The 25,829-nt window shown below is 34.7% G+C and overlaps 3 protein-coding genes across 3 annotated transcripts; all 3 read left to right on the forward strand.

Moving 5' to 3' along the window:
• The first annotated feature begins 2,611 nt into the window (after window positions 1–2,611).
• LOC147389699 (F-box protein At2g17036-like) lies at window positions 2,612–3,772 on the forward strand. The gene has a single exon (XM_086419796.1). The coding sequence runs from the start codon at window positions 2,612–2,614 to the stop codon at window positions 3,770–3,772; it is 1,161 nt and encodes a 386-aa protein (XP_086275922.1).
• Window positions 3,773–7,535: 3,763 nt separating this feature from the next.
• On the forward strand, window positions 7,536–8,780 carry LOC147389700 (F-box protein SKIP23-like). Its single transcript, XM_086419381.1, has one exon. The coding sequence runs from the start codon at window positions 7,651–7,653 to the stop codon at window positions 8,755–8,757; it is 1,107 nt and encodes a 368-aa protein (XP_086275507.1). The 5' UTR covers window positions 7,536–7,650; the 3' UTR covers window positions 8,758–8,780.
• Window positions 8,781–13,997: 5,217 nt separating this feature from the next.
• Window positions 13,998–25,426, forward strand: NAD-ME2 (NAD-dependent malic enzyme 2). The gene is made up of 19 exons (XM_086417639.1): window positions 13,998–14,396; window positions 15,488–15,584; window positions 16,984–17,102; window positions 17,192–17,359; window positions 18,376–18,504; window positions 18,835–18,895; window positions 19,406–19,509; window positions 19,601–19,684; window positions 19,820–19,926; window positions 20,050–20,152; window positions 20,872–20,985; window positions 21,235–21,300; window positions 22,813–22,885; window positions 22,990–23,076; window positions 23,158–23,212; window positions 23,305–23,376; window positions 24,631–24,693; window positions 24,876–24,990; window positions 25,238–25,426. Exons 1-19 carry the CDS (start codon window positions 14,268–14,270, stop codon window positions 25,307–25,309), a joined length of 1,818 nt encoding a protein of 605 aa, XP_086273765.1. The 5' UTR covers window positions 13,998–14,267; the 3' UTR covers window positions 25,310–25,426.
• The last annotated feature ends 403 nt before the right edge of the window (window positions 25,427–25,829 follow it).

Genomic DNA, 25,829 nt, shown 5'->3' on the forward strand with positions numbered 1-25,829 from the left:
GAAAAAAGAATATGCAATTGGCTTTTTTGAGTAATTTCTCTTAATCTCATTAAGTAGCATGTAATTAGATTGCCAAAAATCCAATTCTACCTCTTAGTGGTCAACGCCTGTCTATAAAGTCCATCACAGTTGCATCCCGCTTTTTTTTTTTTTTTTTTTTTTTTTGTGAGTTTTTCAGAGCCAGTGGCTTACGAAACTAGGTTCGTCATGACCTTTCGCAAGAGCAAAGAAATTAGGATTGTGCAATTTAAATAAAAGAACTCTCATTGGAGAGATTTTTTTTTAATAAGGAAAAAAAATTAAATCATAAGGGATGAACATATAGACGTGAGAGTTTTATAGGGAAATAAAAGGAGATGCGATTTTATTGAAGAAAACTATAATAATAATAAAATATAAAAAATGGATTAAGGTCTAGCTAAGGCAGTAGGGCCATCACCGTTGAATTTTAACTTTAAGTTTGGATACTCGATAGCCATAAGCTCGTAAAAACAAAATAGTCTTTTTTTTAAAATAAAATTTAGAAGATTTTTAGGTTGACAATGTGATAATCCATATGGTCTCAATGGCCCATATTGAAATTTGTGGGCAGAGGATGTGTGAGCAAGAGAGAGAAATTTTCTCTCTATTGCTGATGTCATTTTTGCCACATGTCAAACAACAAAAGAAATCGTTGGGTAGGGGGTGGGGGTGAGGGTTTGGGTGGGGGCAAAACACATACAACGAGCGTGGCATCATCTTGAAATCACAAGTCTCTCAAAAATTACAAAACTGGAAGGGACATCTAATTTCCCCATAAACTTGAGTGGGGGCAATTACCTCCATTGGGCCATTTTCAATTTCACCCCTACCATCCACTACACTATCTTTACTTCTGTTTACTAGGAAACTTATAGAGCAAATACAACTTTGCTTACTTGTTTCAGTTCTTCCGAAAGGCAATCATCATTTACATGTGCCAACTAGATTAGTTGGTGAAGTCTAATTGGGTGATGATACTTGGGTTCAAATCCTACTAGCACCAAGTTATAAAACTCATTAAAAAGAGACTTACCTATTAAAAATAAACAATCATCAACCCCAAGATTTTAGTGTTGAGCTAAATTGTATCAGGGAAACACTTTCCTTACTAACATAGTAAGATTTTAAGTCTTACTAAGACTCGTTTTGCTAAAATGGATAACAACATCAGCAATCCAACACCACATTTTGTTTGTTACAACTTTGAAGTATTGGATCATTTTTTGGTTTCCACAAGATGAGGGCAAAGAACCTTAGTCAGGGTGAAATTCTTACTTAGTAAGACTATTTGAACTCACTGTATCACGTCGGAATGGATGAATATTATCCTATGTACCAAAGTATCACTTGATTCCTTTCAATATTGTAGGTCAGGGTCCACTTAAACCCTGATTACCTTTAAAAAAGAATTCAGAAATTAACAATTATCCTTTTGAGCTGTCAGACCTAGGGGTGTCAATGGGTACCCATTTAATCGAAATCGAATCGGAATTGAAACCAAAAATCTCAGTTCCGGATCCCTTTTTATTGAAACTGATTAGAGTCGAGTTTAAAATGGAACTGAACCGATAGGAACCAAAACCGAACCATAAATAGCCGGAACTGATTTATTTTGTCATTTATTTCCATACTATAGAAGATTTAAGGTATTTTTATTTCAAAATAAATGCATGTTATATATAATTATTTAATTTTTCATATAAATTATCGATTGAAGTTTAAAATGAGGTATTCTTCTAAAAATTTATTACTTTTAACAAACATTAATTTTTTTTTCTTTTGAAAAAAATCATTAATTTGTATCTTTAGTATAACAAATTATAACTAAGTTAATAATTTGTTGATAATATGTTAATTTTTTGAAGAAATTTTTTTGGTATAATGATTTGAAATACTTTTTTTTTTTCATTCGATTCTTGAGAATCAGAATCGATGGTTACCCGTGATTTTTGACGGTTTTGATTTCAGTTCCATTTATTTTGAAGCCGGACCTGGAATCGAACTAATATTAATGGTTATGATTCTAAGTTCCCTAGGAACCGAATCGGAACCGACCCATTGACACCCCTAGTCAAACCAAAATCCACACGAAATTTTAATATTTTCACATTCTAAGGGTAAAAACCCTGAGTTCGAGTAAAACTCTTTTGAAAGATGGAGGAGTTCGAGTTCGAGTTCGAGTTCGGGTAAAGTTCTTTTCCTTTTTAGAGAAGAGAGACGTGAGGAGATAATTTTTTTTACTTGCTCTTTTGACGTGAAACATAGATCTTTTTTGAAGAAAAAATATTTATGAGTTTGTGTATGCTACGTCAACAGCGTTAGGTTATGGCGATATGTGGTTTTTTGTAAATAAATAATATAAGAGTTCCAGTCGAAGTGGAACAGTGAAACTTTTTCGAAGAAGAGAGCATAATAAAACTTTTTTTCTTTATAATAAAATTATTGACAGACGAAAAAAATATGAATTAGAAAAAAAAAAAAAAAAATCACAGAATGAGTTCTTTTTAGACAACAACTTGAATGTCTCAAATAAAAACCCAAAAGATTCACTTATTGTTCTTTAGTCGATCATCAATTCAGATACAGAGATATGGCGTCTAATTGGTCTGACCTTCCACACGATCTTATTACTCTGATCATGAGCAAGTTATTTCTCATCCAAGATTACGTCCGATTCGGGAATACTTGCGTCAGATGGCATTCTTTTTTCATCGAAAATCGACACCAATTACCCCGACAATTTCCAGTGCTTATGTTTCCTTTCAAGCATAATGAGGATCACGAGCCACAGAAAAGCAGTTTTTACTGCTTGTTGGAAAAAAGAGTCTATGACTTCAAGTCACTAGTAGTACCACATAAGGGCCGTTGTTGTGGTTCAAGTTTTGGATGGCTAATTACGGTAGACAAGAGAGCAACAATTCGTCTTCTAAATCCGTTCTTGTCGACCAATAATGAGATTCATCTCCCTTCTCTTAATATATTAGAGCCCATATACCGAGGTAATAGAGTTTTAACTGCGAATGATGTCCAGAAAGTCGTTCTAACAGCCAATCCGGCGTCCACCCACGATTACTTGGTTATCGTAATCTACAAAAGATATTCAAAATTGGGCTTCATCAAAGCTGGTGATAAAAATTGGACTTTGGTTGGGGAAGATCAATATGAAGCCTTTAAAGATGTTAAGTGCTATAAAGACAAATTGTATGTTCTCTGCTTTGGAAAACTCAAGGCTTTTGACATCAGTTCTCGTCATCCTAAGTCGATAGAACACATAGCGATGGAACACGTAGCGCAATTGCCATTCTTTTATTGGCCGGGAAGTAATCAACTTGTGGAATCATCAGGAGAACTGTTGCTGATTATAAGGGAATTTATAAACTGCACAGATTACTTTGAGTATGGTGGTGATTACTGGCCTGGCGCACCTGCTGAATTCGTAGTCCTTAAACTTGACCCGATTGAGCGAAAGTGGAACATGTTGCATAGCTTGGGTGGTTGCTCGTTGTTCTTAGGTGACAATTCTTCAATTTCTCTTTCAGCTTCGGACTTCCCAGGATGTAAACCAAATTGCATCTATTTCACATATTATAAGAAACAGTCAACTCAGCCAAGACCACTATATGGGCCTAATGACATTGGAGTATTCAATGTAGAAAATCACAGTTTTGAAACAGAGTTCCCAACAAAATTCTCGATGATCATGCCGCAACCCATTTGGGTTGAGCCTAGCCTTCAGGGCTGTTACAGGTAACTCATTGTTGGGTTGGTAATGGACAAGTTACTAATTTTTGGGATGATTAATTTAATCTTTTGTTAAATAATGTTTTATTGCTGGAACTTTGCAAACTTTCACGTTCTTTTAGTTATTGAATCAAATTTGGAGTTAATCTGTACGGCTTATTATTTGTTGAATATGTTTATTGGCAAATTTAAACTTCTTTTACTGGATTGGGTTTTTTTACCCATTGTTGTAATTGTGAAAATCTTGCTATACTAGTAGAGCACTAATGGGACCTTACTAGTCCTACGGTCCGTTAAGGCGAATTACATGATTGAACTTGGGACTTCCCTTTGCCACTTCAAGCTAGTGGAGCGAAAGTACTCGCCCTAATGACTATCAAAGGAGAGGGAAGCCGTCAGGCTGGCTCGACCAGCCCTTGATCCTAACCCTCGGAAGTGATTCTCCAATCGCGCACCCATTATTTGACTTTGTCCAGCATCCCGCAGTTCTACGAAGCTTACTCGATCAATTGGTTGGTCAACCCGAGCCGTTGAACGAAGAGCTTTGAAGGCGTAGTTGGTGCTTGAGAACAAGGATTGGAATCCACAACTGACTTTTCTAATTCCGTTCCGTCAGGGCCGGCATCACCAGTCAAGGCTGAGGGCGAGGGATCTCAGTCAATGGAGTATAAACTAATAGAGTCGTGATAATGTGACACTCTTTTTTCAAACGCTCCTTGACCTAGCAATTATAGAATCACAATTTTTTTTCTCGTATCCCAAAGCAAAAGACATACGAGAAAAAGATTTGTGATTCTGTAATTGCCCGGTCAGGGAACATTTGAAAAAAGAGCGTCAGATTATCAATGTTCCTAATTAGCCAAGAGACAGTTTGAGCGGGAAAACCCTAGGAGGAGGAATTCAAGTTAAGGCATCCAAATATCCTGAAAGAATCTTGACATGCAGTCAAAGGAAGAGTTCCCATATGAGGATCTAGGGATCACAACCGGACCTGAAATCAAGGTCAGAATTATGGACACGATCAAGACCATCAGATCACCAATTTCTCCCTAGAAATAGACACGGATGTGAGAAAACCTAGGAATTCTCCCTAAATACTTATTTCTTGAGTTCCTAAATGCCTTCAATAAGAACTTCACACTTTGTTTTGGGCAATGTAAAAGAAGAGAACCCATATGAATTTTAAGAACAAAATAGCACTCTTGAAAGAAATGGATGAAGACATTTAAAAACTTTATCATGCATCGGGCTACTTTGTCGAAAGATTTCTCTGCTCTTATGTTACTTCCAAAATTTAGCAAGACCATGAAAGATAATAGAACACTCTTTCAGTTCTAGCTCTAATTCTGTATCATCTTAGGGTCTCAATTGAATGATTTGAAAAGCTACTTGTTGAGAGAAAAAAAATAATTTGAAAAGCCTAGTGTTCATTTGGTGAATGTCGAGAAGAGGGACTTGCCCTGTTTAACTATGAAATTTCTGTTAAAATATGAAATTGTGGATTATGTAACGGTCGAGATACGTTTAAGAAATGTTAACGGAGAAACTAAAATGTTTCTTCTTTTTATTTTTCCCAAGGTTAATATCACTAGAATTCATCGCTACCTTGCTCTTAAATTTCATATAATTCCACCATTTACAACTTTCTCAATAAATTGAGGATGTCAAAGTTACATATTCTCAAATCTAAATAGAGTGAGAGTCAACCAGATATAGGCTTCCATGAAATTATCAAAGGATGGTATGGAGATGGAGTTGCAATTTAACACAAGACTATAAAATTAATGCTTCTCTAGGAAACTAAACATTGGCGGTTTCAATGACTAACATTTCCCTCGCCGCGGTTCGTCAAATAGCACAGATTCCCACTTTGCTGCATGCATGCACTAGTCAGTACATGCATATAGAGTCGAACTCAACAGTCAAAGTTTTGTCTTATATAAGCTAAAAGTTTCAGAATGGGCTGTTTTTTTTTTTTTTTTGGTTGTGAGGATGATCTCTATGGTGAAGAGAGCATCTTCACAAAAAATCAGCTCATTCCAAAACTTCTAACCCTATCAAAAGTGGTTTATAAATTGATAGTCCAGTTAGAAGTTTCAGAATTGGCTGAGTTTTGTGACAAAGATCATTCTTTCAAAAAATCAGCCCATTGCAAAACTTTTAGTCCATATAGGACAAAACACTTTGGCTAGGACTTTTAAACCAAGTTAAATTTACACTGGAAAGTAGAAAAATCTTGAGTTCAAGAAAAGTTCTTAATAGGAAAAGATCCAAATCTCTCTTTCATCCTTTCTTACTTCATTACTTCCAACCATTACTACTTTGTAAAACTCTTTAGGATTCTGATGTGAGATCTCAAAGTGTGTCCATCTATACTTATAGATGGATTGACTTTAAGAAAATCTGAGATCCAAGTAACATTGGTGCTATGACTTATGCTTTTCACATAAGAGTCACGATAATATGACTTGCCACGTGGCATACTCAAATGACTCCATGACATGACAAGTTCATGTACCGTAGATATGAACACCTTGGGATACACGATTGCACAACCCCAAAAATTGTGTATCCTGAGGCATATAGATCTATGGCTCCCGAACTTGTCCACGCCATGGAGTCATTTGAGTATGCCACCTGGTGAGTCATATTATCAGGACTCTTCACATAATACATGCCAATCTTATAAATTAAAGCCTAAAATATCTCTTTTTTCAAAATTTCCTTAGATTGTGGCTTACATAGCACGTATGAGGTGTGGGAGGAGAGTTTCATTTTTCCACCCAGGTGCATACGATCTGAATTCTTTCACAAAAACCAATGGTTAAATTGATGAAGCATTTTTTTTTCTTTCTTTCTTGTAAACTGTTGAAAAGTATTGTATAATGATTTTTTGACTCCCCCCTCCAACATACTCACCCATACTCTCCTGACATGGCATGTGTTAGAACCATAGATTTTTTTCCCTTAGGATACACAACTGCACATATTTATGAGATGTGCTGTTGTGTTTCTCGAGGAAATCTATGGTCATAACACATGTCATGACAGGAGAGTATGGGGAGTATGTCAAAGGGGGGAGGCAAAAAATCACAACTAAAAAATATTTCCTTTCAACAAAATTGTAGAAATTTTCTTAATTATGAAGTCTTTGATTTTTTTAATAACCGGGTATCCCTTTAGACAATGGACCGGGCCCGTATCAAGCTGTGCCAGGTCCACAGACCATAGTCTTGTCCAAGGACTAGTCATGGGGCACATGCTCTCATGGGTGGCCCCTGAGGAATTAATGCTCATATTAGGTATCGAACTCACAACCTATAAGCGGGTCATTAACCGCTTATCAGCCCGAAATTGCCATTAAGCCAACCCCTCGGGGTTTAATTATGAAATCTTATCACTTAGAAATTTAACTATTTAATTATATGTATCCCTTTATAAAAAATATAAGAAGTTTGACTATAAAATAAGATTACGTTTTTAATATATAATTTATTTGTGTGTGTGTGAAGAGTCCAACTAAATTTAACCAGGGTGTGAGCATTGTCTTACCAATTTTCGGTCTAATCTGGGTAACGTACGGCTTAGCTTCAATCGCTGGTTGTTGTAGTTGTTGAATAGAATGGGACTAATATTTACAAGAATGTCACGTAACTAGAGTCAGAGTTGTAGTCCAACTCTTCTATTAGGCTATTACAACATTCATTCCATTGGAAAACCCTAATAAAGAATAAGAAAGAACACCACCGCTATATTTGAAGAAAGAATTTCCTCCTTTTCCTTTATCATTCTATTTTATTTTATCATCTCTTCCTATTTCTTTATTTTTAATGAACTCTCTTCAACCTTCAAATATCCTTCAAATCGATTATTAGAGGTTATATTATTATGGCATCTAATTGGTCTAACCTTCCAGAGGATCTTCTAACTCTAATAGCCAAACGACTAGTCATCATCAAAGATTATATCCGATTTGGAGCTATTTGTATTTCATGGCGCTTTGTTTATATTAAATATCGGGATTGTTTACCCCGTCAACTTCCACTGCTCATGATTCATACTAATTATAGTCCCAACGAGCAAACACCCGCTTTGTTCTACAACCTCTCTGAGGATAGGATTTATGACTATCAAGTACAGATCCCCCGCAACCTCCTCTACTGTCGTGGTTCCTGCTTTGGATGGCTGGTTTTTTTGGATAAGAACTTCACAATGTATCTTTTTAATCCTTTATTGTCGATCAATAATGAGATCGAACTCCCGTCATTGACAGGTTTCACACAAAACGTTGCCAAAATTCATGCTTTTGATCCTTTTGTCCTGCGTAGAGTAGTTTTGTCCGCCAATCCAACATCAACCTCTGACTATGCCATTATGGTACTATATGGTGGATTAGTAAAATTGGCCTTCTTCAAGCCTGTTGACAAAACTTGGACTCTAATAAATAGGGATTGGCACTGTTTTGATGATCTTATCTTCTATAAAGGCCAATTTTGTGTTGTACACAAGAAGGGACAAGTTTTGGCACTAGACATCAGTTTTCGATGTCCCAAGCAAATATTAGTTGCACCGTTCTTACCTACTGAATATTGGGATGGAAAAAAGTATCTTGTGGAATTGTTAGGGGATCTATTGCAGGTTGGAAGATTACTGGAGTGGAAGGATTTAGATGGATGGTTGAGTTGCGCAACAATTGGATTCAAAGTCTTCAAATTAGATAGAGTTGGCCCGAAGTGGGTCGATGTGAAGAGCTTGTGTGGACACTCATTGTTCTTAGGTAACAATTCTTCCATGTCAATTTTGGCTTCAGATTTTCCTGGTTGTAAGCCGAATTGCATTTACTTTACAAATGACGATTGTTGCGATAAGAATTTTGTATATGGGCCTATTAACATGGGAGTTTTCAACTTAGAAGATGGTAGAATTGAAAAATATTACCCAATTGTGTCACCGATGATCATGCCGAGGAAAATTTGGATCGAGCCTACTCTCTAGAGGTGGTGTAATTAAATAGTTTATATTATTACGTCTTTTATTTATTATTATTGTTGATGTTATGGATAAATTATTCAATTTTCAGGGTGTGGGTTTTTTGTTTTTTTTTTGTTTTTGTTTTTTAAGTGAGGATTAATTGCTCATGTTCTAGTGTGGTGCTTTGAGGAGGGTTAATTTAATAATCTTGGTATTTTAAGTGACTTTAGAAATAATGTTTTATGGACTTAAATTTCCATACTGTTCTGTTTAAATTGTGAAACTGAAATTGGACTTGATTTGTTCTAATTATTCTTCTAACTTGCTTCAATTCTTTGTAACTTTTTACTCTTATGGATGGATCTTATGGTTCTGCGATGGGGGATAGATGGGGGATAGGGGGCATGTGTTAGAGGGGAGCGTCATATTATAACGATTCAATAACTTATGATCACAAAGTCTTGTCTTGGATGGCATTGTCAATTGAACTTTTATATATAATCGTCTTGTTTTTCTTGAGTAATAGCTTGCTCCATTGAAATACTTCCAGAACATTTTCAAACTTCCTCCCCACTTTGTCTTGGGGCATTTAAAAATAGAGGATCGACAAAATCATTAATCACAAAAATGATTTTTAATCATTATTCTCCTTAGCCAAGAAAATCATTTTTAGTTTCTCCATGGCCCTGACATTACTAAAACTAATCTCAGGCGTCACATAATTCAACATTTGGTCTAAAATGGAAGCTAAGCTAAAAATGACAAATCGCTCTTCTCGGTGGTCACCAATTAAGTGTATACGTGCTCAAAAGTCCTTACACTAACTGCAACAACTCTGATAATTGCCTCATTAGAATATTTTAGGCTCATTGATAATTTACTGTTCATATTTTTATTCTTTTGGTATAAAGACTTTAATGCTATCTCTGAATTGAGAGAAATGGAGAGGAGAGAAGAATAAATGAATTTCTCATCATTTCTCCTGTTTGAATTGTTAAGTGGAGAGAGAAGAGAAAAGAATTGAAAAGAAAAAAGGTTTTCTTTCTCTCTAAAAGTGGAGAGAAATGAAAAGAAACCCTTTTAAAATATATCCCTTGATCTCTTTTAAGATATTTTAAAATTTTAAAGTTATCCCAAATTCTCTCTAGTCACTCAAAACATGATGGAAAGAAATTGAATTTCTCATCTTTCCACTTCTCTCAATCCAAAAGCGCAAGTATATTAATAGTACTTTTAAAGGATTAGGTAGGAAGGAGTTTGTAAGGAGAGATAATTCATATCCGGGTTTTAAAAGATGCCACACCCCATTAATGTGCTCAAATTTATTTATTTAATTATTTTACGGGCAAACATGTTAGTGATTACTCATTAATAGGTGATGGCGGGTTTTAAATCTATGTCATAATATTAATATTCAGACTTTGATCAACTTTGCAAGTATATACCTTCGAAATGTACTCAATTTTGGAAACAAATTTCTAATTTTTTTTAAGGGATATTTATGAAAAGGTGATTAAACTTTTGACAAATTTTCAATTCCGGCTCATAGTTCATTTTAATTATAAAATCGCGAGCGATCATGGAGGTTTTAAAGTGACAATTTCACAAGTTTAAAGTTATTAAATGGAAATAGTCACTTTAGACCTGTGAAATAATCACTTAAAATTTGCCAAATTCGTTAACATTTTGAACTTTTTTTTAATGAAAATGTGATCATTCACGTTTTGATAATTAAAATGAACATTTAGCCGAAATACTAAATAACTCATTTATAGCTCACGAAATGGTAATTCACCCTTTTTTATATACACATGTTCAAGTAGATAATTAATGATAAACTGCAAGAAAAGAGCAAGTGACTTCAACTATTTAACAATAGGACCACGATAATTAACACACTTGAATCAACATAGACATTACTTTATACATGATTGGGTCAAGGAGAAGGATTAATTCGATGGACCAACTTTTAAAAGCTCTTTTTTGGGATTTATGCTTTAAGATATTGTCAAACATGTTCCCGTTCCAGGATACAACGAATCTCAAGCATTCGGTTATAAATTATGCTTGGGCACTAATAAAAGGAAAACAAACACTAAATAATTAGGTTCAAGTAGAGTAAGTATATGGAACATATTTTCGTGTACAAATAACTGTTATAATTTTTGAGTTGTGAGAATATGACACCACCTTCTCACAAATGCTCCATCACAAAATCGTAGATCATTTGTCTCATGATATGTAGAATAATAAATCTTCTTCTTATGTATCCTAAGGCATTTGATTTACGATTCTATGATGTGGGTGTTTGTCAGACGGGAGCGTCATATTATCACGATTCATAAATTTATGCGTGTAAATGGGGCCTGAAATTCTAGTACCTTTAGAAATTTCAAGGTGAATATTACCACACCAATCATATTTTGAACTATTAAGATTGCTTGGGTGACCAATAGTGTTGCACCCATTTGCGGTGAACACCGATAATTGCAGTCAACATGGAGGATTGCATTATTTCCTTATGACCAATGATCAACACAAGTAGAATCTCTTCTTGAGAAATGTTGTTTATGATTAGATTGACAAAGAGAGTAAGACCCACCATTGTGTTTTATTGCATAGATTTTTTTTTTTTTTGTGGCTAAATTTTGTTTTATTTTACTTTTGGGTTTGTGTGGAGAATATTTGATGCAACATGAACCATTGGTTGATTGGCATCTGGTCCCTTCTTCCTCTAACCTTAGTTGATTTAATAGAATAACTGAACCCTTTTACACGCAGAGAATGTATTCCACGCGCATTAGAAAGCGAAGATTATTATGGTAACTTTTATGGAGTTTGACCTCAACGAAAGGTTGAGATGGGAAGGAGATATTAGCTTCCTAGAGATCAGTTTCAATTGAAAATCTCTTTAATCTCATCCATCGATCACATTCAAGTAACATTCTCATATTCCAATTTTCCACGTGGCATTCTTTCGTCCTTAACCCTTGGTATTTCTCCCACGTTATAAGCCTTTTTCCTGGCACGCTTTGAACCTCATCTGATGCTCTTTACGAGGCCCACAAACAATGCGATTGCATGGATTAAAAACATCAATCATTCTGATCTTTGTTTTATACTCTCCGCAAGGGATAGGTTCAAAGATTATGCATTAATGGAATCGTAATAATGGACCTCGTGAGGGTCTCATATGTGGGACCATTTTGTTCGTATAAAATTCAGCAGCGACAGCTTGAATGATTAAAGAAAGAAAAATGCTAATCCGACTTTCTGCACCACTGCCTTCCACACTGCAGTGACTTGGAGGAGTATAGAATTAGGGTTGGCAATGATTCGAAATATACCGGACGTCAGAATCGGTCTGATCTGAAAAAAATTTGAAAAATCAGATTTGGATTGAAATCTTAGATTTAAAATAATTTCGGATCGAATTAGGATCTATCTAAATCCGATCTGAATTCAAACATTTTTCAATAATTTCTAATTATTATTCTTAATTTCATATGAATAAAATATTTTAATCTTTTTTATTTTCCTCTATATTTGTAGTAGGAAGGTAGATTTTTTAAAATTAGTGAACATTGATAATTTAAAAATAAGGTATGTGTTTGGATCTAATCAAAACGGATTTGGTTCACATATTCATTAATCTGTTCAAATTGAATACATGGCATTGATTCAGTATCGAACGGATCTGTTGCCATTCCTATATAGAATCATAGATGCTTTTCCATCGAATGAAAAGCATTTATGGTTCCGTGCACACCACCATGTCAGTGTGCAGTGCTTTAGTAAGTCAATATAGAACAACTCAGAATTAAGGTTTTCACTGTGGACCCTGAACATGGTGACTTTTATTACAACAAAGTCATTCCAAACCGACTTCCAAGGACATTGCTTTTAATACTGCATCGACGTGTTGTGTGTAAAATCATAGATTTTCAATTAGATTAATGATTTTCTAATTAGAAAGCTTCACTCTATCAATACTCGGTTGATGTGTTACATAGACAAAACCATAGATCTATTTTCAGGGGATACATAGATGCAAATCCCTATTAGAGATGTGCATTTGTGTATCCCAAGAAAACAAATCTATGATTTCATATTTGTAACACGTCAGCCAAGTATTGATTGAGTGAAGAATTTCTAGTTAGAATATCAACACTCTTTCATTTAATATCAATCTAACTAAAAAAGACACTTAAATACATTCAATTGACTTAGAATATGCACAAAACCACAAATTTGTTTTTCTCTTGTGTGCCTTGTGATAAAAAAAAAAAAAAAAAGAGCTGTTATTGCCCCCACCAACTTTACTTATGCCACACTAGTTATATGTAATTCTTCAAGGGTAATTATAAAAACACCCCATGAATTAATAAGGGCAATACACACCATAATTGAATTGTTTTATCTTTGATGTGGTTAGAATTTTCGGAATGGGTTGGTTTTAGGAGATCATCCATTCCAAAAAGCAGTTCATTCTCTAACTTTTAACTTATATAAGACAAAACAAATTTTTAATTCTTAGAAGACAACAATTTGATTATGGTGCTGGTTGCCCTTAATAACATGTGGGGTGCATTTATAATTACCCATTCTTCAATGATTTATATAATAATTGGCGTGGCAATTATTATATAAATTGATTGTATTTTAGTGGTTTTTTGCGTCAATTTTTCACATCTCTGAAATTTTCACTGAAAATACATTAAAAAAAAAAAAAAAAAAATCTTTGATTCTGTCCATAGTCAAATGCAGTGTCAAGGAAGTCAACACAGCACTTTCTGATTATAATGCCGGTATTAATAAAGAGATTCTATTAACACACTAATTTTTACTTATGACAGAGCAATCTATGTTGAGGATCATTAATATTAAAAAGATAAGTGTGTTTTAAATAAAATTTGGTGCTTGAATAGAATCTCTCCATTATTGTTATAATGGCATATATACCCCGCCCCTTTTCAATTCAACCACCATCCATTAAGAATTGAGTCGGAATTGAGTCGTGATCCAGAACGGTGTCCCGTTCCTATAACAACTTACGATGTCCATACTCTATTTAAGTGCCAAATTTTTATTGGATTTAATCACAGCGAGCATAAACCCTAGTGTTTTAAACTCCAACAAAAACGTGCCACGTAGACACCGTTCGTATAATATAGGAACGGGAACGGGGACACAGTTCTAAATCCGCGTCCATGAACATTTCGTCTCCTCAAACTTAACCGTAGATTGTGGGTAGCTGGAATGTGATTTCATTCTCTCGAATCCCAATCTCTTCGACTGTTTCAAACGCGATGAAAATAGAGGGAGAGAGAGAAAGGTAAAACAAATATCTCTGACTACAAGTCTGCTATTTAAGACTAAAGGGGTAGATAAAAAACATCAGCTTCAAATCTGACTGATTCTCCAAGTTCAGGAGTAATGCAGTGTTAAACGAGCGTAGAGCAAAGAGAAGAATCGCTTTGACCTCGAAAAATTCTTCTTCTTTTGGTGTCTGATCTGGTTTTTTAGGGCACAAAATGTGGAAGATTACTCGAACTGCGGCATCGAATCTACGCCAGGTACGGCGGTTCTCAGCAGCGATACCAGGTCCCTGTATTGTTCACAAGAGAGGAGCTGATATTCTTCACGATCCATGGTTCAATAAGGTTAGATTGCTTTGTTATTGTTAGGTTTAGTAGCTTTTTTCTGTTAATTTATAGTAGGAGCTAAGAAAATTTTGATTTTAGCTTTGGATCTCGATTTGCACGGATTTTGTAAGTATGGTGGGGAGTTTGACGAGTTTCCTTGTAAATTTGAGAAATTTAGGGGTTTGAACAGAGTTTGATGTCATGGCGAAGCTACTGATTTGTTTTTTTTTCATACTGATTGAATTTTTATCCTAGTATCTATGAAATTTATGTCTCCTTAGCAGTCAATGATACGGAGGTACGAGACTATAGAACGGATCCTGTTGAACTAAGGTCGTAATTGTGGATGAGAAATTGTGCTTGTTTTGCTCTTTATCTAATGTAGGGATATGTCCTGAGTGAGTTAACTTTAAGAAACCTGAAACCTACAGAAAGAATTTTTTGTAAGGCAAAAAAGATGAATTTTTTTTTTTTGGGGGCTAATCAGATCCAATATTCCATACTTGAACTTGGATTGGAGGCGCAGTTATAAATGTTGGATTTTCGTCTCATCTAGTTTACAAGCAATATCGAGTCAGTGTCTCCGACAAGACAAAATGTTTTTTGCAGTTTTGTGAACTTGAAAGAACTAAAAGATAAATCTTGGCTATGGTGTCTCATCTTGTTCAGGAACAATGCCAAGATGGCTTAGGCGAGTCATCTTGATCTCAAATGATTTCCAAAACCATGATTGAAAGATGAGTATATTTCTCAAATTATTAAAGCAATTGCTCATTAATGCAATTTCAGAATTGTTATTTAATTCCAACTTATAATATTCATATTCTGTAAGTAGAGAGTACGCAATATGTTTTCATATCAAGATGAAATCATCAACAATGAAAGCAATGGTTTTGTGGTTGTGCCTTTGTGAGATACTTAACTACCTCTGTTCAAGTTATATTTTTTTCATAAGGATCATCCATGGTTTTATTGTTTCTACTTGTTTTGTGGGTTAAATTCCTGCATGATTTAAAACAGGTTTTATGATTTCCCGTGTGTCTGTGTTACAGAACTTTCTTCACTTGATGAGATTATTTTTGAATTTCTTCCTTTGATTTTGCCGATAGGATACTGGTTTCCCTTTGACAGAAAGAGACCGACTTGGGCTCCGTGGCCTCCTTCCACCTCGCATTATATCATTTGAGCAGCAATATGAACGTTTTAGTGAGTCTAATAGGTTTAATATATCTTCTTTACATATGTTTTTAGTTCTCATGCATTCGTTCTCTAGTCAAGCCATGCTTATCCCTTTTTCAAGATTACTGTGTTTTAGATTTTGCATTCAACATTGGATCTAAATTTGTACTGAATGACAGCATGTGCTAAATTTGCAAGAATCCTGTAGGATGCCTTGATTGCTCATATAAAAGGAAAGATTATTATCTGAAAAAAATAAAATGAAATAGTCATCAAATTGAATTTTGATGTAAAATATTTACGATGGATGTATGTTGAGAGAAATCTGTAGGTTCTCATGTTCCCCAGAACTTACATATGAGCTCAATAGAAAACAGAACTGACCTGGCATATCTTAAACCTGATAGCTGTGGCTTGCAAGTAAGTAGACTAAGTTACTCATTTGCTGCATGAAGTAGCCAACTAAATTTGTTTATCCAATATAATGTGCAAAATGCTTATAGAGTACGAGTATCCCATGTTTTCTGATTCTAAGCATTTTTAAGTACAACAATTAGATAATTCTTGTAAGAACCCATTGGAGTTCATTTCTACTAATTAGTTAAATTATATACTATAAGTATCTTATTTAGTACAAATGTATTAAATTTCGGTATTAGAGGCTTTCACTTGGCATGGAAAAATGAAAATCTTTCGATCCTTGTGAAAATTAATACTTTTTTCATGGAAATATTGATATATTTTTCTGTGAAACAATAGTAAATGATAAGACCAATATGGAATTGGAAATATTTCTATCCTTGTGGAAAATAATATATTTTTCATGGAACTGATGAAATATTCGGGTGAATTTTCTTTAAAACGTCATAAATGTTAAAACAAACATAAAAACACACTCGTAAATAATCTAACTACTATAAAGAACCATATGGTGTGTGGAAATGAAGATTAATAGTGTTCTATTTTACTCTTGGCATATTTATATGAGGGCCTAACAACAAAAATGGCTATATTAAGCATGAAGCTATATCCTAGTAAATAACACGATCTTGCAATGCATTTCTGTATGCTAACATTATTGAGAACTTATTTAAATACTTACAAGTAAATATAGAAGTATTGGACAGCTCACAGAATATGTTTGAGATGCATTCTCCATCATTTTCTTTCTTTTCGAGGGAAAGTTTTTCTGGTCACTTTTTTCAATGTTCTGTTTTTCATTGTAAAATTGCTTAGTATGAAATTAAAGTAAAGGTCACCAGTAACATCTGATCTTTCTTGTATATGGCTATTATTTATGGATCTTACTCTTAACAGATCTCTTTTCCTGATCCTGATGTTTATTATTACTATTATTAATTTTTTGTATTTATTATTTTAAAACAAAGAAGATTTGATTCCATTTTTATGTTGTTTGAAATGTTAGTGGAGTCATATCGATCACTGGAGAAAAATACCAGTGACCAACCAGCTAATGTAGTTTCTTTAGCAAAATGGAGGATCCTGAACAGACTGCATGACAGGAATGAGACGTTGTACTACAGAGTAAGCTTGGTGGACAATAAGTATTTTAAATGTATGGCGTGTGTAGTAATTCTTATAATTTGAAATAATGCTGTAGCTGGTTCATACAGGTGCTTATTGATAACATCAAAGACTTTGCTCCAATAATTTACACTCCAACCGTGGGATTGGTTTGTCAAAACTATGGAGGCTTGTTTAGACGCCCACGGGGGATGTATTTCAGTGCAAAGGATAAAGGCGAGATGATGTCCATGATCTACAACTGGCCATCTCAACAGGTATTCAGCGTATCTTAAGAATTTTTTGAATATGCAATCCTCTTTAGATAAGGTTAGAAATGCCACAATGGTCTGGTTTATTATTTATTTTAACTATTATCATTATTATTAACAAGAATGATTTCCATAATAAACATATCTTCCTCTTCAGAAGTTAGGTCATTCCAACATTTCTATCCTTGTTGCAAATTGAAAAAAAATCCGGGCTATCCATTTTTACTGTTAACTTGAAATCCACATATGATGTGGTTGTAACTTTTATAAGGAGCTTATTCTTTTCATCCTCTAATGGACAGCTGCGAGAATTTAACTGTCTTTTGAAGTTGATGATTTAGTCTATTTCATCATACATTATTCTTCTACCCTTTTTGCTTGGTCCTGATTTTATTATGTTAAAAGAAAATTTATCATCTAAAACGTAGATATTTTTAGGTCTATGATGTATTGAAATTTCATGGACTTGGTTCCTCATCCTTCCATAATTATTGGAAATTGGAAGGCTGTAATCCTAAAGGGAATGTCATGCATGTGTGCCAAAGTTTCCATGTGTTTCCACCTCTGGTTTTATCAAGGATTTTGATATCCTCAAGATTTGGCATTCTTTGAAACAATTTATTTAGTTTAAAACCAACACGCATCAATTGGTCAAATGAAAACTAATAAAGATCAGCATAAAGAATAGCTTAAAAAATTATCGCGTTCTCTCAAATGTGTCTATAATGCTTTGTTATAATTATTTTGTTGACCAAAATCAAAACAAAGAGCATCCTTTGAGGAATTGTTAATTTCTTATTATGTGCAAGAAGCAGACATATGGTTGAGTGTGGATTTTGCTACGTTTCTATGAAACCTTCCGTAGGAATTGTGAGGAACTTTCCCTACCTGATGCATGAAGATGGTTATTTTTTCATTCCTGCAACAGCACTTCAATAAACTCAGCATACAAGTATTTGCAGCTCCATGTTATCTGCGTCATTGAATTTGTCATATCTTACTGTCTCTTCTATTGAACACAGGTAGACATGATAGTGCTGACAGATGGTAGCCGGATTCTTGGCCTTGGAGACCTTGGAGTTCAAGGAATTGGGATACCTATTGGAAAACTTGATATGTATATTGCTGCTGCTGGCATGAACCCACAGAGAGTACGTATTATCTGTGCCACCCCCCCTTCTCGTATGTGTCAATCATGACTTAGAGTTTATTCGTGTGACATATTGAATATGGTCACATAGGTATTTAATTCTCTCTCCTATATGATATTCTCTAAGAGGGCTTTAGGCACCACCCATTAATTCTTGTACTGTTTAAAGCCCATAATCAGTTCATTAGATTTTTCTGAATTTGGATAATAGTTTTGAGTATGCTAAAAGCAACTACATATCTCTTTCAGATTTCATTTTTCCCTTTGATATAACTATCTCAGATTTTTTTCTCACCGTGTTATTTGATCAACTGCAATTTCTTTCTCACAGATTCTTCCAGTTATGCTAGATGTTGGCACCAACAATCAAAAACTTCTTGAAGATCGTCTTTGTGAGTTAAAATCTCTACTCGCCATCTCATATTTGGTCCTTATTTACTTGTGTGTGTGTGTGTTTTTTTTTCGAGAAATAAATTTAGGAAACTTCAAAAAGAGGAAAAGAGGGCTTCATGACGAATCTAATTTCTTCATAACTTGGGAAAGTATTCCCTGATTTCACATTGATTAAGTTTGGAACTGAATATATCCTTCCTGAGTTGCATCCATTTATAGACTAAATCAATTCAGATGAAGGCACTCGGCATCTAATAATACTTCTAGTATTTAGGTATCAAGTCCTAGAGAGATCGTGAGTACTGAGTACTCTGTGTTTCTCAATATTTACTGTGCCAGTCATTATTTATTGTGTTTCTCATTTTACTAAAATAGATACTGACTGCAGAGTATACTCCACTTTCTCTCCGAACATGTACTCAACTTAATATTATAAAAGTGTACCACATTTAATTAGCTTCTGAACCTGTCTTTCCACGCTCTCTTTTCACTTGGTGTTAGCTTTGCAGATTTAGGACTAAGACAACCTAGGTTGGAAGGAGAAGAGTATCTATCCGTTGTTGATGAATTCATGGAAGCCGTTTTCACTCGTTGGCCCAAGGCTATTGTGCAGGTCCATAGCTTTCAAAAACACAGTTCAACATATAACTTGTATTGTTTTTTTAATAATCACAGTTATTGAATAGTCCTGACACCTTTATCAGTTCGAGGATTTTCAAATGAAGTGGGCTTTTGAAACTCTACATCGGTATCGCAAAAAGTTTCGCATGTTCAATGATGACATACAGGTGGGAATCGCCTGATGGTGTTCGGGTTCTCTATGTTTTCCATTGATTAATTAATAAGGGATGTTGAGTTTTCATGAAATTAGGTTGTGTGCCTTTACTAATGATGGCTCATTGTGCCAATACTTTGTCTAACAGGGAACTGCTGGTGTTGCACTTGCTGGATTACTGGGAGCTGTTAGAGCACAGGGTCGACCATTGAGTGACTTTGTAAAACAAAAGATTGTTGTAGTTGGGGCTGGAAGGTACTTGAGAAATTCAACAGAAATGTGTTGTTTTTCTTGCTTATATGTTACTTCTCTTGAAGCAGGATGGGCTTGCTATTTGTAGTCTCGCTCGATCATAATACTTTCACATCTCACATTCAGTGCAGGGATTGGTGTCCTTAACATGGCCAAACAGGCTGTTGCTAGGATGACGGGAACTACTGAAATGGAAGCAAACAATCCATTCTGGCTACTGGATAAAGATGTGTGCTTCTGTTCTTCTTAGTCATGTTTTGGTGATTAAGCTTTTAGCTTTTTCTAGTATACACCCTATGATATTTCCCAAGATCTCTTTCCTGAATTTATGTGCAGAATCTATTGTTTCTGGAAATGGTACCCCATGGCACCCATGTTTAGGGTAGACTAGCGTCTGAGGATTAGTGGGTCAATATAGTTGTGAAAGCAGGTGTGCAGTATCAAAATAAACAGACTTGACCAACTTAGGGTGCTTGGATCTTCTATTTTCTTTTTGTTCCTGAATTAATCATAAATTTCTTAAGAAAAAACACAAATTAAGTAACCATCATTTTTGTAATTATGATCAAACACATTACCTATCCAATGGAATGTACCACCTAGCATGTACTAGTTTTTCCTCTAATAAACAAAAAAAGAAAGAAGTTATCAGATGGCTGGGAGATGTTAAAATGTTTGATTAAGTTTAATGCTTATTGACTAAATGAATGGAAAGTTATTGACATTAAGGTGAAACTTTAGAAAGCTGATTTTCATATGTGAATTTTGTCCTCTTCTCATGGAAAAAAGCATGAAAATGATTTTTAAAACAATTTTATATGCATATTTAACATTGTCAAATACCCCGTGGTATATCAATTTGAAAACTGCATTATTTCACTTACATCACATCTGATCATCTATTAATTTTATTTGACTTGTGCATGATAAATAATGGTTTGGGCACAGGGACTTGTCACCAAAGACAGAAAAGTTATTGATCCCACAGCTGCACCTTTTGCAAGAGGCTTTGGTCCTGGAGAGGTTGAGGGACTCAGGGAGGGGGCTAGTCTCGTTGAAGTGGTAAATATTGCAGGAATGCTTCAGTCTTTATTCAAGTTAATAAGGCTTTTAATTTGGCCATCCTTAGAAATAAAATGCAATTTGATATCTACGTAGAAATATTTCTTCTTTCGCTTCTTTATTTTACTTTATTTTTTGACAGGCTAGAGGGAAATCTTGGCTTATGTATTAGTTTCTTGTAATTAGGTTCAGATTGCCTGGTGGTATTAATAGTACATTATAATTTTCATTGTATCAATATTTTTTCAGGTTAAAAAGGTAAAGCCCCATGTGCTTCTAGGTCTGTCCGGAGTTGGTGGTATCTTCAATGAGGAGGTGGGTTCAAATATATATGCTATACTTATTACTGTCTTGCACATTGGAGGGAAATAAACTATTCAAGGTGCCTTTATTATTTGTTGTTTTTGTTGTCCATAAATTCACGTATGAAGCTCTATTTTTTTTTTCATTTTATGTGATGATGATCCACCATCCTTTGTGCCTAACAGCATGCCACCACATCAATGGAAACCCCAATGTTTTTAGAATCAGACCGGCCCGGTCCAATTGATGGTGAATTGCATCCTTGACTGGTTTGATCAAATTTCTTGGACCTGTAATGAAGATTAAAAACCTCTTTTTTTTTTTTTTTTTTACTTAAAACTATTCATTCCAGGTGCTTGAACTGGCCATGTGACTGGGATGATCCAGATTGAACTACCAGGGTCTATTTAGTTATTTTATATTAATTTACCAACAAAGCTGAGTGATCAATTTAGATGATTTTTTTGTTTTATTTATTTATTTATTTTTTTGCTTCTATTGTTTCAACCTTAGGACTATTTTGATTATTGCTTGGATTCTCTTCCATATGCATGAATGTATGAGCTAATGATTTATATTTGCATTGCTTATATTAATTCAGTCTGATATCAGATTTATCATCCTAGGGAAACATTCACAGTCCTGCATCAGTAAGACAAGCTGTGTTTTATGAAGTTGACTGTTGGGCAGTGATGAAACAACATTTTCATAGAATGTAGTTACTAGCAAAGATGAGGATGTAGAGAGGGATAACTGGTGATTCCAGGAAAGAAAAAATTAGGAATGAGGATGTTGAATGAAAGAAAATCGATTGAAATGTTTTGGGTATTGCATAACAAAGTCTAATTATGGAACCTGTGAGTGATAGTCCCACATCGCCTGGGCATCATGACCTTTGGCTATATATAAATCTGGGGCAATCCTCACCTTACAAGCCGGTTTTATGAGGATGAGTTAGGCCCATGGGCTTCTACATGGTATCAGAGCGGGTGGCCACAGGGATGTAGGAGACACGTTACACGTGAGGGGGAGTGTGAGTGATAGTCCCACATCGCCTTGGTATCATGACCGTTGGCTATATATAAACCTGGGGTAATCCTCACCTTACAAGCCGGTTTTGTGAGGATGAGTTAGGCTCATGGGCTTCTATAGAACCATCTTAAGAAGTGCCACTTAGCCAAGTGGTAAGATGTGTGGAAAGTTGTTCTCACGTTTTAAGTTCAAACCCCCTTGAACCCATACTTCTTATGCTAACCACTAACCCATCTTTACCTATTAAAAAAAAAAGGAATAATTATGGAACCATCCCAACACTTATGTGCAAGTTGAGAGCTATATTTAATACCCAGATTTTGTTTATGACATTGATCCAAGTGTTTGTGCTGTCAAGTTTACATGTTTTTTGTTTGTTATTTTTTGTCCAACAAGTAGTTGATTGGATTTGATATATATGCCTCTTTCTTAGTATTTGTTTGCATTCCATACTAGTATTGCTTGACATCATTTCTGAGGTATATAAAGCAGGTACTTAAGGCCATGCGAGAGTCAGATTCTGTTAGGCCAGCAATATTTGCTATGTCAAATCCTACAACTAATGGTTTGCCTTTTAAAACCCTAACTAATTCTTCAAGTTGTAACATTCTGATTTTCCTGACCCTGTTTTCTCTGTTAAACTCTTCTTTTGTGTTTCATATGGAACAGCTGAATGCACAGCTGCTGATGCATTCAAATATGCGGGAGAAAACATAGTTTTTGGTAGCGGAAGCCCTTTTGAAAACGTGAATCTTGGTTAGCATTTGTACATCTATTTGATGCTTCTTTGTTTAAACTCTCATACAGTATCATCTCAACAACTATTATTATGTGCAGAGAATGGAAAAGTTGGACATGTTAATCAAGCAAATAACATGTATTTGTTTCCTGGGTGCGTGCTGAATGCTGATACCTTATGTTGATTTAGCCTTTAAAAAACCAAGCAATAATCCTTTATATGATGATATTTTATCTTTGTTTCAGGATTGGTTTGGGAACTCTTCTCTCAGGTGCTCATTTTATTTCAGACGGGATGCTCCAAGCTGCCTCTGAATGGTAAGACCGGAATGTTTTGGATACTTTATACTTCATTTTAATTTTTAACTAATTAGTATTTGTTTTTTTATGAGAAGTAAGACAAAACTAAGGGAATTTTCTGGTTCTACCTCTCTAGTTTCACATTGCTTGACATTAATGATAGAATTCATTAATGCAGTGCTAACCAAAGTGCTAAAGAAAGGGGAGGGGAGGAAGTGGGTTTGAATTAGTGACTTGAGTATAGTCCTTGGTTTTTTTTTCCTTTATAAACCCTTGGTAGTTTCTTTTCACAAGAGTTACTTTAACATTCAAACTTCTAGGCATTCTTGTTTGAAATTTATGTCCTTTGTTCACGGGATTTCCAACCCAATCAGTCTTTACCTTTCAATATTGGTATGTGCTTATTTATTGATCCTTAGTAGGTTATTGACTGCCATTCAATTGATGTGGTAGTTCTAGTCCAGCTGGAAACCTTCCACATGTTGAGTTCATAAAGCATAATTTCTCTGGAAGAATTCTCATTGATTTATATATGAGGTCCTCAGGCTCTGGGACACTTGTCTCTTCATATGTGTGGAGCACTATTCTTTTATGATTTGTTTTCAGTGAATAAAATGGAACTTTATCACAAAAGGCAAAAGAAAAGCCTCAGCATTAATCTTTACCATTATAATGAGTAGAAGTGGTTCAACACCAAATTTTGACCCCACAAATGCCCCCACCTTTATATCTAAACTTAATATAATCATGGTCATTTTCATCAAAAACCAAGAAAATTGCAGCCTATAACCCTAGAATCGCATTGCTTAGTTTTCAAAATTACAAAAATATCCTTTTTACTGTGTAATATTAGAAAATACTTTAATCAATGTTTTAAATTTCAGATAAGCCCTTTTGATACATGCATATTTGCGCATGCCACCTTCTAGTGTAGTCTAACATTTGAAGGTTCTAACTTGAATAGGAGACTGCTTCAAGATTTAAGTTTTACTGTAGAGGTTTTGAAAATCTTTTTTGATAGGTAAGCCATGGAAGAAGCAAGTAGAGCTCATTTATACCTCTGCTCAACGGTCTCCTGGTCTCAAAATCAAATAACATAAGTTTTGACTCTTTTTAACATGTGTTAAGTACATGAATGGTGTAATGAATTTACTGCACTGATGAGACTTGAACCTTATGGATATGAAATATTTTTGTCTCCGTTAATAATGTTATTGGCATGTTTTGTTTACCTTGACCTAGCGATTCTATTCTAACATGTTATCTTTACAGCCTTGCATCATATATAACAGATGAAGAAATCCAGAATGGCATCCTCTATCCTTCTATTGCAAGGTAAGATTCTGATCTCCATGGGATAAGTAGCGTATCTTTCATAGAATGACTAAATTCTTGTTAAAATATATCCAGTCGAAGTTTTGGTCAATTTCAAAGACATACATTTTAGTATGCTGTGTTTAGATATGATGTGATATCTTGCACATATTTTTGATGTAATATTATGGTGCAACATGTAGCATTCGACATATCACAGCAGAAGTTGGAGCAGCTGTTGTACGAGAGGCTGTTGCTGAAGACCTCGCTGAAGGGCATGGTGATGTAGGAGCCAAAGAGCTTGAGCACATGTCAAAGGTATGAATAAATCTCGATTTCTTATATTTACTAATATTAAAATTGCATGTAATTTTCCATGAATTCATTAAATTATACTTCCTCAATATTTTCATTTCTCTATTGTATACTCTGAAGTCCAAAGCAACTCTGGAAAATGTGCCTGAAATAATATACATTTATTCTAGTAAATTCCCACCCAATACACTTGTTTGGAGGTAAAATTTGATATTCATTTAATTAATTATTTTTTTTCACTTGGTTACAGGAGGAGATTGTGGATTACGTGGCGCGTAGTATGTGGTTCCCTATTTACAGCCCCCTTGTGCACGAGAAATAATTCTCCAATTGTAGCTATTTTAGGCATATATTTTTTAAATTTGAAGGCAACTTTAGGCACTTATAAGTCTGAAGTTTTGCTATTGGAATGATGGTTATATTATTTAATTCCTCTGAACTGCTTTTGATTTGATGTTCATAACCATTTCATCAATAATTTCACAATTCCTTAAAAAAGCAGACCTGGAATTGAAGTTTGGTAAAATGTCGAGGGTATGGCAGTCGATGACTATCCATTTAATTGGGACCGAAAAGCTTGGTTCTGGATACCTTTCATCTATACCCGACTAGAGTTGGATCTAGGACTATAACGAACTACCAGTAATTCTATGGAACTGATTTAATTCTATCTGACAGGTATCTGTAATCAATTTTTTTTGCTAATTTTATTTATGTTATCTATGGTTGAAGGTTTTCATACCTCTTGAACTTGATAAATAGAAGAAAGTGTTTTTAAGTTTTAATGTAAATTTTATGTTTTGAGTTTAAAGTGGGTCTAGATGTTTTATCTTTACTATTAC

Source organism: Akebia trifoliata, chromosome 12 (genome assembly GCF_017979445.1).
Source record: "Akebia trifoliata isolate Shusen 1 chromosome 12, ASM1797944v1, whole genome shotgun sequence".
NCBI lineage: Eukaryota > Viridiplantae > Streptophyta > Magnoliopsida > Ranunculales > Lardizabalaceae > Akebia > Akebia trifoliata.

Bases quoted from the DNA above. Each gene is read 5' to 3' on its own strand.
- NAD-ME2 (XM_086417639.1), top strand. From the start codon at position 14,268: ATGTGGAAGATTACTCGAACTGCGGCATCGAATCTACGCCAGGTACGG. The intron at 19,927-20,049 runs GTACTTGAGAAA...TCTCACATTCAG, and splicing joins GTTGTAGTTGGGGCTGGAAG to TGCAGGGATTGGTGTCCTTA. The intron at 23,077-23,157 runs GTTAGCATTTGT...TATTATGTGCAG, and splicing joins TTTTGAAAACGTGAATCTTG to AGAATGGAAAAGTTGGACAT.
- LOC147389700 (XM_086419381.1), top strand. From the start codon at position 7,651: ATGGCATCTAATTGGTCTAACCTTCCAGAGGATCTTCTAACTCTAATA.
- LOC147389699 (XM_086419796.1), top strand. From the start codon at position 2,612: ATGGCGTCTAATTGGTCTGACCTTCCACACGATCTTATTACTCTGATC.